Genomic DNA, 12,931 nt, shown 5'->3' with positions numbered 1-12,931 from the left:
ATGTTTTAATACGCAATGTGATGTCCATCCATCATTTCTATACCTTACAACCTCACTACGGTCGTGGATGTAAAAAATAGGTACAATTTAAAACATGAACAAATTAAGGGCATGATATTGGTAGCTGTTTGTGTATTTTACTCGCGATGCATAACAATTCCAATGCCTTCATTGTGTCATTTGATCATTTCTGAAGAGTAATCAATTTGGATATCAGGCTTATACTTAAAATGGCCCTTCAGCTGCAAACACCCCCCCCCCCCCCCCCACACACACACACACACACACACACCCTAAAGGGCAAACTTTAACCACCTCAATCGTATGTCGGAGGATCTACCTTAATGTTAGCTACATTCTCTCATCCCATGCCCCTACATGCCATAAAACAAGGTGTACAATACCTTTAGGTTGGTGTGCAATTATGACACATTGCAATTAACAGTGAACTTACTTTACTCAAAATGAAAATGTTAATTTAACACGGAGTTCTAACTATAAATCACCTCCACAATTATAAAGAGATGATCTGCTTTTCTTTGTAGAGAAGTTCCAATTTGTGTGTTTTTAATGCACTTCAATTGAGTATAGTATTCAGTTCTTGGAATCTTGTCCACAAGGAGCAGCTAAAATTCAAACATTGCAGAAGACAAAAAATGACACGAGACGCTGACTGAACATGTTTTATATTTACATTTAGTTCACACCTTTCAGGCATTTTTATCACATACAGTACATGTCTAGTCCTTGTTACCATTTGATTTTCTTTTTATTCCAAAACCTTCTTTAAATCACCAATGAGTTGTTGATGGATAACAAAATGCACACTCTGAAATGTAAACACGCAAACATTGGTTGTGAAAACCAAAAAAGAAGGCTTTGTGTAATAACATGCTTAGAGCATTAAGATTTTCATGCAAGATGCATCTCTGGAAAGATGAACTCTTAGCTTCTTTTATTCGTTTAATTATTCGACAACTTTGGGATCTCCAAAAAGAAAAAAAGACAGATTATGTCAATAAATTATATGAAATATCGGTACAAAATAGCAACAACCTAAATGTCCCAAAAATATATGTCATCACATGCAGCAAGATTCATGTGCCTTTCTGCAATGAACTGTCCTATCTGTTACTAAGCAGCTTCACCAAACCCCAACAAATAGACTTGCCAACTTTTTCCATTTCCTCATCACTGGTCTACCTATTGAAGCAAGCGTCCAAAATGGAAGACAGTGTTCCCTCTCATTTCGTGGGTGATTCGTTCCATGATCCTCAGCAAACGGTGAATTCTCGCAAAGTAAAAGGTCAATCGGAGCCGTTTTGATATAATAAGGAAACATTTTAATGTAGTTATTAAGCTATGGTGAGAAGACATCTCAGTTTAACTTTGACAGTCTCGGTTTTAGCCTTGTGTGTCAAGTCCAAACAGATTTCACCAGCCCCACTGTATTGTCCCGATTTTGCGCAGCTCTCGTCCTGATGTCCTGTTTTTGTTGTTGCTTTTTTAGTCCACTAAGCAAGCCAAATGTTTGGGCTATGTGTATGTCAATTACACAGTTGTCATAGTATTTCATATGATAAACCAATTAAGATGGAACATAAACTTCAATTTCATATTCCTGTTCGCCTGGTATACCAGAACGAGAAATAGTTTCCTTTTCTAAGAATCATGAGAACTACCATTAAACTGTGGGACCACAAGGTATGTTGTGCCAGTGGATTTTCAGTTTTATGAACACATTTAAAAAAAACAAAAACAAAAAAAAAACCAGGGGTTTGCATTCAACAACAGATAGCTGCATGGAGATGCAAAACTTGTGCAGCTGACTGGAGGTTCATTCAATGACTACTCGCATAGTAGGACATCTCTAACATCTACAGGAATATTCATTCAATTTACCAAACGGGAATGACAAGTCTGATAGCACATTGCAGGGTATGTGTGAGAAAGTTTAAAATGTATATTTATACCCAAAATCAAAACAGCCGCATGTCAACTCAAGTTGACTTGCAATTAAATTTGTTCGAAATGGTTCCTAAAAAAAATAATAATAATAAAAATGTCTTATTCAGTAAAACTGTAGTGTACCAGTTTTTAATTTTGAAAATCTAGTCACCTTATGATACATGTCGTCCTCATGTGCTGTAGAAGACAAGAATGCGCCCCCCTCCAATTTCTGAACATACTTGTACCGCCGCATTGGGCTCCAATTTTTGGGGCCCTGTCAATAACGCACTGGCACATTTGAACAACACTTTTGAGTTTCCCCAATGGTCTGAGTGAACCGGCGCACTTTCCGACTTTAGTTTGGGGGTGACAAGCTCTAACTTTCATGGTCTGTAATTTTGTAAAACAGCCTCCCCCCCCAAAAAAAAAAAAAATCTTAGAAATGTCAGCAAAATTTCAAATGTTGGGAGACCCCACGCAAAAAAAATACATATATACCGTAACATAGTGTGCTGTGTACAGCCAGACAGCAAAAATGAACAAATTACACACAAACCGTTTTCATTCATGAATAATTCTATCACAGATGTAAAACCAGCAAAAAGTGAAACCTCTCAAGAATAAACATAACTTCAAAGTAAACAAACAAAAAGGAGAATGTGACAAAAATTGTTTGGCTGTGTTTTAAGCAGGAGAAAAAAAAGCAAAAAGTAAAGGCCTTGGTCAAATGAGTGGAGAGAGCATGAGCACAGACTTCCTGTTGGCCCATGACTTTTGAATTTGGATTCCTTGTCTCCTTGTCCCTCTCCTCTCTGCATCATCACCTCGCAATCTGTATGGCTGCATGTTCATTTGTCCTCTGGGAACACTGCACATGATAAGAAGTCGAGCCAAATCAATCTGACTTGAATATCTCTGATTTGAGGTCGAGTTGGCACATTCTTACAGTATGAGTGGTGAAGAGGGACAACATAGGCTGGGATACTGTACACCTGTACAGTATCTGTTAAGATTATCTTCGGGGCCATCACGAGAATTGCCGCATTGTTCAGATTGTCGGGAGGGCAGAATTGGAGCTAAAATCAGGCTAATCATACTGCCTTGTGTATCTGGCCAGCTATAAAACTTGCAAAATAGAAAGGTAAAAATGCAACAAAAGAAGTCATGGTCAGAAATGAAAACCTGCGATAGAGTGAAGCCGCAATAATCAAGCCCAGAAATAGAGGGAACACTGCATGTTTTGCTATAATGAAAGTAGGGTAAGTAAAAGCATTATTTCCTTGGAAAAAGGCTCCATTAGTCCGTGGGCGATTATCGTTTTGTTTGGTGACCCAGTAAAGGGTTGGGAGTCAAACCTTTAGAAAAAATATAACTTTACTCCTATGGCTTTTCACACACTGGAAATATGCACATTATTGTACATTATCATATTTTGTTTCATGTTCGGCTGAGCCAACTCCCTTACAAGCATCACATTTTGTGGGTACAAATATGGATAGCTGTCAGCAGAGAAGTACAGGTACATTTAGTTTTTTCAGGTTTTTCTAATTAATTTCCCCCTTCATCAAAAGCATTTAAATAATTTTAAAAATATAGATGGACGCTTTAGACATTAACTGTGAGAGAATTCCACCCCACGATGGGCATATTCATGTGTAGTCAAAGTGCTAATTATGTCAATATTTAACAGAAGCTAGTTTTCATAATACCTTACATGTTGATTTTTCTTTTTTTGAATAATGAAATAAAAATGACGTGTGTTCAGTGTTGAGAGGATCATTACATTTGGAACCAAATTAATCTACAAGAGAGAATATTAAGTAAGTATGAGTAAATAGTTAAATTAGTAAATATGCTAAAAAAATAGGTGGTCGTGTGCATCTTTTTCAACTTTGTTACAATGCATGGTCTCTAATGGTCCTTCTTTATAAACATTCCCTTTGTATCAAATTGTATTTTCACTTTGATTTGCTTCAGCGGATACTTTGGCAGAGTGGTGGCCTTTCAGTGGCCCTTTGAGTAATCCTCCCTGAAAATTTCTTTAAAAAAATAAAAAATCCAATGTACATTGATGAAGAGTGATTCATCATATATTCCCCACAGAAAACGGGGGATATATTGAAGAACGTTCTAGGAAAAATCCGAAAATGATCAAAAATTTGTTTACGCTGCAAAGTTATGAGGAACGGTACATGTAACTGTGCAACAATTGCATGTGTGAAAAAACACTTCTTTAAAGAAGGTTGTGGGGCATTTAGCAAATTTGCACTTGTACCACCAATGGTAGTCGTGGAACTGAAAAATGCAAGCTATTTTTGCGCCACGACCTATACACCTTTAGGGTATAGCAATCTTCATTTGTCTGAATGTGTGACTGACTTTGTGTTTGTGTCTGTTCACATAATGCAACACTTCTTGTTCTTGTGTGTGTGGGAGTCTTTAAAGCGGAGCCGTTGCTTGGAACGATACTTCTCCAGGTAAGTTAGTTGTTTGCTGTTGATGGCCCCTCGACGCTTCCTTTGACATAGAAATAAATTAGATGGGGATTTAGCGATTTCTAAAAATTACATTTATTTCAATGAGAATGCATTTAAGAAAGAGGTTGATGTCTACTAACTGTCGGATCAGTTGAATAGCATCTTCATACTTCATTCCACTCTCTATCAACGCCAGAGCGACCAGCACAGGAGCCCTGTGTGGGCATATATAAACACAAACACAGTTATGTCGTCACAGCGATGTGACGAATAATCACTCCCCGTTAACATCTAAAAAAAAAAAGGTGGCTTTAAGGTACAGCCCACTTTTTCTGGCCATTATTTACAATAGTTTAAGTAAATCAGAAACAAACCCAGGATAACATCTAGTAATAAAATTGACAACTCTGCAATTATGTGTGTATTATGCATGAATTGTGAGCATCGTTAAAGGTGGAGCTAACCTTCCCAGGCCGGCTACGCAGTGAACGGCCACACAGCACCCAGGTTCCTCCTGAAACTTCTTCTTCAGTAAACTCAACCAATCATCAACGAGTATACTTGGGGGCGGGGCACCATCGTCAAATGGCCAGTCCTACATGACAAGCAGTGAGAAACCGGCATGTACTCTATGGTATTGTCAATTGTCTTTAATGCCTATTGAGGAGCATTCCTACATTTAAAACTGTTGGGATGTCTTTTATTCTCTTGGGGAAATTTGGGATAGAGCACATTTTATGACACAAGTGTGGCACAGACTGTGTGTGTGAAATTGACTGTTTGTAATCTACCCACATAAAGTGTGAGATAATTGGCTTACATTAGCAATTTTAGGATTAAACTAAAATGTTGTGACTAGTGTTTGTGCGTATATGTCCTCACCACTACAGTAATGCCATCTTTCTCCAGCGGGGTTTTGTCATATGTGATGTCGCAGACTCGAACCACTGTTGTGACCCCGAATCTCTTCAGGTCCTGGAACACAAAAGTAGATCAACTTAGTTGTGTTGTTTTAGTTACTCAAAAACAGGCAATATTTGACGCATTCAAATCTTACCTCTTTGAAAGAGCCAAGTGTGCTGTCTGTTGGATTATGTGTAATAAGAAATCTCATGTGGTTGTGGCACAGTTCCACAGGAGCTGGACGATTCATTATGTCTGTTTAATTGTCCGCCCACAAGTGTCCAGGAAAGAATTCTAACCTGTAGAATAGAAATTGTCAGTGTCAGAAATGAATGTCACTTGATTTTCAACTCCTAAGTTCAAGAAAAAAAGTGCATAGTGATGTTCTGTTTATTTCAAGATCGGCTCACCAAATTGAAGAAATCGCTTACCTTTAGTTTCAGTGGTATTGTTGCTGAATCTTCAAAGGCTGGCTGAATGGGTGGGTGGAGGTAAATATTAAATGTTGAAATTCAACAAAAGACTTCCCAATGCAGGAAAATATTTTACCCCATCCGTTTTACGTAGCCCAGGAGTCAACAATATCTCAGCTCTGTGAATAAATATCACAGAACTGATATCAGTTCTTCTCTTCAATCCTTTACGCTCTGCAACTGCAGGTCTTCCAGTTCTTTTCCACTTCAATTTTGAGACGCCACTTATTACCCCATCAGAGGGCTTATTTGGCCAGGCACAATTAGACTTCAGGGTCCCACAACTGCATGGTACACATACATCATTGGTTGGCTCTAGATGTGCTGGGCGTGGCAGTAATCACCACTTTGTCGCACAAACGCCATCAACCAGTGCTTCTGTGAAAACATAATTTCATTTAAAGTAATCTTCCAAATTAGGAAATTTGACAGACACAATACGCATACACACATTATATAACCATCATCCAACGTTCAGTCACATGCGCAAAACATTGATTTCACAATTTGTATTTTGACGTCCAAATACAGATAGATAGATAGATAGATAGATAGATAGATAGATAGATAGATAGATAGATAGATAGATAGATAGATAGATAGATAGATAGATAGATAGATAGATAGATAGATAGATAGATAGATAGATAGATAGATAGATAGATAGATAGATAGATAGATAGATAGATAGATAGATAGATAGATAGATAGATAGATAGATAGATAGATAGATAGATAGATAGATTTTTTTTCAACTTTAACTAAATGATAATCCAGTATACAAATTAATTTAGGATGCCTTTTACATTGCATTATGGGATAAAAGCGAGGGAATGTGATTGAATCCCTTCTCTGTTCTACATGTGCAATGACTCAGACAGAAAAGACGAAAGGGTAATCTGTGATCACCTCTTCACCTTTGGCAACACACAAACACACACACAAGTACGCACAAGCCTCCTGTCACATGGCAAACTACTCACTCACTGACTGTTCCACAACAGCGATGTCTATTCTAGGTTGTTGACGGTCTAAATTTAGTTATTATCCTGTGACAGGTTGCAGATTATTTTGTATCATAGTATTTTACATTCACAGAACATGAGGTCCTGATCTTGTGAAGCCCTGAATTTGATAGTAGCTAATCAAAATGGAAGATCAAAAAGACTAACAAATAATTCTCAGTTTTGACTGCCAATTGCAGAGAATGATTAATTGAAGATGTGACTATCAAACTTATTCCTGAATATCCATCTCTCATGAGGAAACAAAGTGTGGGACTTCAATTTTTTCAACTTCGGGTTGTCAATTTGAGTTGGTTATAAGTGGTTTCCTTTCATGGAACTGGTTGTTACCAAAGAGGAGACTGTGTGGCCAACAATCGTGGGAGTTTATAGCAACAAACACGGCAAGATGGGATGAATACAATGGCATTAGTATGAGTATCTTAAAAAAAAAGACTTGCCAAGACTTGTATTTTGCCAAGCACCCCTAGAAACAGAAAACTTTTCGCCCCCTCTCCCACTTGGCACACTGACTATAAGATTATTATCTTTAAAAATTGTATGTATAAGTATACCTAAGCCTGTATCCTTTTAAACACGAACAAAAGAAAAAAGCAAATACAAATCAACTTTGAACAACTGTTAATTATATTTTGCAGCATTTATACAGGTTACAGCTTAGTCTAAAACTGAAAAAAAAAATAGTGCATTTAAAAAAAAGCTGATAATTCTCATTTCATTGCAATTACATGTCACATGACACGTCACATGACAAAAACAAATCCTTTTCCCTGGGGTCATCCACACCCCATTAAGGGTCCTGCCCCTCTATTTGAGAAGCAATGGTCTAAAGTTAATCTCTGAGAATGATCACCACGTTTTGTATTTTAAGAAAGACTTCTTTTTTTTTTGTCACTAACCTGTTGTGAGAGAACGAGGAAGACGATATGCTCAGAAAACTCTAAATATACAGTATAGATGCCAATGGTTCTAACAAATGCAATAGTTGAAGCTGGCATTAGAAGAAATAAGATGTTTACGAACTTTGCAAACGTTTGATCTCAGTTGTTTGACATCGAGTGACATGAATCTTGTTCGCATGAAGTGTATGGCATGTAGGTAGGAGAAGTAGTGGCTATGTCCGCTTTAAGCTAAACAAAACTGTATCCAAGCTCTTTGAATAAAATGCGACCAACTGTAATACTGTGGAAGTACGGAGTACTTTAGAGGTTGCTATTTGCCTCACGTTTGAATTGAGAGGTCAGAAAGTTTTAGGGTCTCTGGTCTTCCTTTTTTTGTCATTCTCTTATACCGCGCATAAGAGTAGGCTACAGAATTGTAATGTTTTCTCTCTAAGCAGCAACAACTGTTCTCACTTTTCAGTCTGTAATGGTGACAGAAATGTTACCATGTTAAGAAAACACTAGTTACGTCATACCGGAAGCCACGTCCGTAATTCACGAAAAAGGACTCATGAGGTGTAAGAATAAGATGGATAAAATGTGCCTCATCATAAAGAATTCTGATGATTGCTTGCAGTATACAAGAATTCAGAGGTTTTAATGTTTTGTTTATAAAAGGGGGAGCCAGCTTTAAGTTTGAAACATACAATCACAATAATCAACATACATTATATTCATCTGGACTCCTCCAAGTGTCAAAACATAACATTTTTTATAATTACATAAACACAAAAAAAAATCATATTTCAATCTAGCAAGTTTCCATAATTTTGTGAAAGCCTAAAAGTCTCTTATGTAACAATTGTTGAACGGTGGAGCAAATAGACTGTTGAGAGCCTGCCTAACTAAGTAATTACCTACTGCAGATACCTTGTTTTTTTTTTAACTTGATAAAATACCTGCACTCCTGGTGCTTTATTCTGTTACACAATGATCGAGAGAAAAAATAAATCAAGTATGAACAGAGACATTACCTTGGTGGAGCTCTAACTCTAATTACACTTTAGATGAGCTGGTGAAAGTAAAACAAACAAATGTGTGCCCACAGTTTCTCTGCTTCTTTTTCCTTCCATAAGGTGGGTCAAGACCCATACAAATAAAAAAGAATAATCAGTCATCAATAATCAATCATAATGAAAAATGGTCTCAATCTTACACAGAGTCCCTTTAAGTACAATAAGTAAAGGTCTCGTGTCATTAGACAAAACATTAAAATATATATATATATTTTTAAGAGAACCCCAACAATCAAGATTTTGACAGAGATTTACTTGATCGCAACATTCAAGGCCTTCACAAATAAAATCAAAATGTGGTTCATGAAAACATAAAGTTTCCAACATTGAAATATACTGTAAACCTGTTGTTTCATTACAATCAATGACATGCTATCTTGGAGTTATTTTACCTTTATTTTTTTTGTTTCAATCAAAGATGTATTTTATTGCCCTTTTATGTCATGGCCTGGGGCCTATAGAGGAAAAATAGCTTTTTGGATCATTCTGGCCTTTTTTTTCCATTTTAACCATGTATAATTATGTGTCTTATGAAATTACACTGTCCCATTTTAGATAAACAAATTACAAAAGTTTTCTCTATTTACAGCCATGTCATTATGTGCAGTTGAAAACAGTAACAAATGTATTTTGGCAAGATAGGACTAGAAAGACGGGCATCTTACATTTGTTTTGCTGGTCCGACAGTCATCAGTGCACCGCCCCACTTCTGTCATCGCCGGTCCGCCGTTTTTTCAAGCTAGTCCAAATTGTAATCGTCGGTCCGTCAGTAACCCAGAAACACATTTATTTAAACCGCGAATAGTTGTGGAGGAGCTCAGTAGACATGTTGTGACGTACTGGTCACTGGTTACACCAAAAAGGTGTCAAATAATGGTGGGAAAGAGTCAATTGTTGCATTATGATTACGATTATCCAAGAAGATTATTCTTACCTTTCGCAGTTACTGAGGTAACCCTTAAGAATGCTGATGCGGCTGGCCTCTAGAATACTTTCAACTCCTGTCTCCTCCTGTGGATTCTCCAGTGAATCCTGTACAAATTTCCACAGGAGTTTCCTCTTCCTGGTGGAACCTCTCAGCATTCTCTTTTCCAGTATTTACACAATTATTTACAAAAAATCCAGTTAATGGCAAAAAAAGCCAAATGATGGAAGAAAAAGATGAACAATAGACGATTCAACTACACAAAAAGACGGCAAAAACACGGTAAAAAAAAAAACATAAAAAATTGTACTTAAATTATTATTTTCAATGCCAAAATGTTATTTACACTGACATTGCTTACACGCCCTTAGAACCCACAAATAATCCACTGATTCTCCTCCAAAGTCCAAAGTGTATGGTATCAATGGAAATCATAGATTCTCTGCTTTCAGAATCTCTAATGCGACTGGATTATGAGTTATGGACATTGAAAAACATGAGAAGTTTCGGTCAGCGACGACAGGTCAATAATTTTCTGTCAGCGACGACAGGTCAATGATATCAGTTTCTAAACTCTACAAGTCGGCTACAATCGGAAATGTGAGAAAAAAACACTTTTTTGTCATCATCTTCTCTTCCTTCTTCATCTTCTGCATCCTTAAACAGCGAATGCTTACTATAGGATACATGTCAGCTAATGCTTGCACAAGCTACAACCAAAAACATGTGGATGAATCTGATGGAATCATCTGATGGAATTTTTATGGATGTAAGGCTTGGTGTGGACTAAGTGTTTTACTGGAATACTTTTAATGGACATTTTTCGATGTAAATGGACTAAGTTTGATGGTTACTCATATTTTGGAAACATAGGAGGATGGAAAGGTGTGTTGCATTAAAATGCTTGACATTATTCAAATATGCAAAATTTTGTTTTTCTAATGGTGGACATTGCATCATGTATGGGCATTTAATTGGACAGGTAGGTGACATAAAACCCCGGCTTGTTCTAATTAACAACTGTACCGCTTTCGGTTGTGTTACTGTATTGATTGAAGTTCACGCCACAGGAGACTGTCATGCTTCTTAAAGTGAAAGTACTTAACAATATGAGTATTTCACGTTTAAATTGCAGTCTGGCACTTAGCAATTTCATATTAAAGTCAACGGAAGCAGGCAACACTATGAATAGGCAAAATAGTGGCTGGTATTTGTACCGGCAAAAGGAGGCCTCTATCTTGATGATAACGACAAAGTTTCTTTTTTTGTGTGTGTGTTCCTTATTGTTTGTGCACTTATTGGTCAATCGGCAAAAGAGCTGTCCGTTAGTGACGGACCGGCAGTAGGTGCTGACGGAATGTCCACCTCTGCTAGAAAGTCCATGGTAAAATTATTGGTGTGAGAATTTAAGGAGTGAAAGTAGAATCATATTCCAAATATTTAAGTGCGGAATCATACCAAATATATTTTGGCACATAAATGAAGTCCCACGTTAAAAAAAAGAAAGAAAAAAAAACACATTCTTTTGTTAAATTCTTTTTAAGTAGACCTCAACTGCAGTCGTTTTTTTACTAGCGTCTGTGAGTTGAATCAGTACTTCAGTGAGTAATTTTTGGTATCGTCTGCCTACACTTCTACTAGTTCGTCGTGATTATTTTCGCCACGTCCGTATTTATTTACTTGCCTTCTCATAAGAAATCTTAGCTTAACGGGAAGCTTAAAAATCTGACAAGCTTTACGCCACTATGTTGCACAGGCTGCAGCTCGTCTGCAAGTAACCCCCTTTTGACACCGAATACACACAGCTGGACAGTATTTATATCCACCCGTATTCTAGCAGCCAGGGTGCGTCTGACGCACTAGCTTCTAGGTGGCAACAACCCGCAAAGTTAGCGCGCATCTCGGGAGTTGACCGACAACAACAAAGAGAATCTCGTGAGAGTTTGCCCTTACCGCTTTAGATGGTTCGCGTCATCTCTCTCGAGAGAGACGCAACACGCGTGGTTTTTCTCCTTACGACGTGCACGTGAAGCTAGTCTTGACGGTCTTGTGCAACCACCTGTAGCCCCTGACGCCGAGCAGCCACTGCCTCACCGGAAAAAAAGAAGCGAAATGCCCCGCACAGCACGAACGTGCTAGCCTGACAGTATGTAGTAGTGTAGCCGAGGATCTACGGTGAGCCGGTGTAATCAGGCTGAGCAGCCATCTGACCCTGACAGCCCTGTCACCGCCAGAACACTCGGCAGTTAATGCTCTTAGAGGGAGAAGAGCCTCACTCCTCCCCCCTCGCCGCCTCCTCTCCATCCACTTCACCCCCTTTCTTCCCTCCCTTTCACCATGCAGGTACTTGGTGGTGAGCACTTGTGACAATTATAGCGTGGTTCCCTCCTCCAAACAACACTTATTAGCAGCTGACTACTAAGTCTTGATACATTTAGAAAAAAGAAAAAAAAATGTTGGTCTCCCCCGACTTGGGCCGTCCAGGGTTTTATTCTTCTTAGTTCTCCTAAAAATAGACAGCCTTCAAGCTGCCAGACAGGTTAGACAAGTCAAACCTTTGAGAGCACTCAATGGAAGTAACCATCCCCTATCATTAGAAAAGACTTGTTTGTTGTTGTTTGGCACTGCCGCGTGCGCTATTGCTTAAAGGGATAGCCCATTTATTTAGCCATTTTCAGCAGGAAAAACCACAGTATTCTTTTGTCAACAAATAAAAAATAAATTAAGGAGACTTATTTTTATGTACGGCTAATCATTTTAAAAACACATTTTGTTACTTTTTGTTGACTAAAAATCACATGTGCCGAACGCTTAAATAACCACAGCACAACTGTAGATGTCACGTGACTATCACGTGAGCCACGATTGGTTGTTACACCATTGTTAAACTCAGGTGATGTGTTTTGAAGGTATTCATCCATCTATTTTCATATATCCGCTTTCCAACTTGTCCTGTTACGGTGATTATTTTAAGTAGGAATGCGGCCGATATAAAAATGCACACCTCTGCATCAAAGCTCAGCTTATGTGGCTGACAGATCAATCTACCACGAATGCTGTCGAGAAAAAAAATCTAATATTTGAGTTACCGTTTACAGGAAACACCCATATTTTGGACTTCATTTTTGAGGAAAAAATGAAGTCCCAGTGTGCCCTGCAGTTGGCTGGCAACCAGTTCAGGGTGTCCCCCGCCTACTACCCAAAGTCAGCTGGGATAGGCA

The 12,931-nt window shown here is 38.1% G+C and overlaps 1 protein-coding gene across 5 annotated transcripts; it reads right to left on the bottom strand.

Moving 5' to 3' along the window:
• Positions 1-668: 668 nt before the first annotated feature.
• Positions 669-11,973, bottom strand: LOC148425585 (protein tyrosine phosphatase type IVA 3-like). 5 transcript variants are annotated; one of them, XM_088410049.1, is made up of 9 exons: positions 11,664-11,973; positions 9,720-9,817; positions 9,451-9,524; positions 5,762-6,181; positions 5,485-5,629; positions 5,310-5,402; positions 4,892-5,022; positions 4,568-4,642; positions 669-4,467 (listed from the first exon to the last, which is right to left on the bottom strand). In XM_088410049.1, the coding sequence occupies exons 5-9, from the start codon at positions 5,578-5,580 to the stop codon at positions 4,347-4,349; spliced, it is 516 nt and encodes a 171-aa protein (XP_088266175.1). In that variant the 5' UTR covers positions 5,581-5,629; positions 5,762-6,181; positions 9,451-9,524; positions 9,720-9,817; positions 11,664-11,973; the 3' UTR covers positions 669-4,346. The 5 variants fall into 5 exon arrangements, with proteins under 5 accessions (XP_088266175.1, XP_088266176.1, XP_088266178.1 ...); XM_088410050.1 differs by lacking the exon at positions 9,451-9,524; XM_088410052.1 differs by lacking the exons at positions 9,451-9,524; positions 9,720-9,817 and having other exon boundaries at positions 5,762-5,803; positions 5,880-6,181.
• Positions 11,974-12,931: the final 958 nt, after the last annotated feature.

This window comes from Hippichthys cyanospilos, chromosome 3 (genome assembly GCF_059441005.1).
Source record: "Hippichthys cyanospilos isolate Australia breed blue-spotted pipefish chromosome 3, RoL_Hcya_1.0, whole genome shotgun sequence".
Lineage (NCBI taxonomy): Eukaryota > Metazoa > Chordata > Actinopteri > Syngnathiformes > Syngnathidae > Hippichthys > Hippichthys cyanospilos.
Note: the sequence above shows the minus strand (reverse complement) of the source record. Positions and strands in the feature narration are given on the sequence as shown.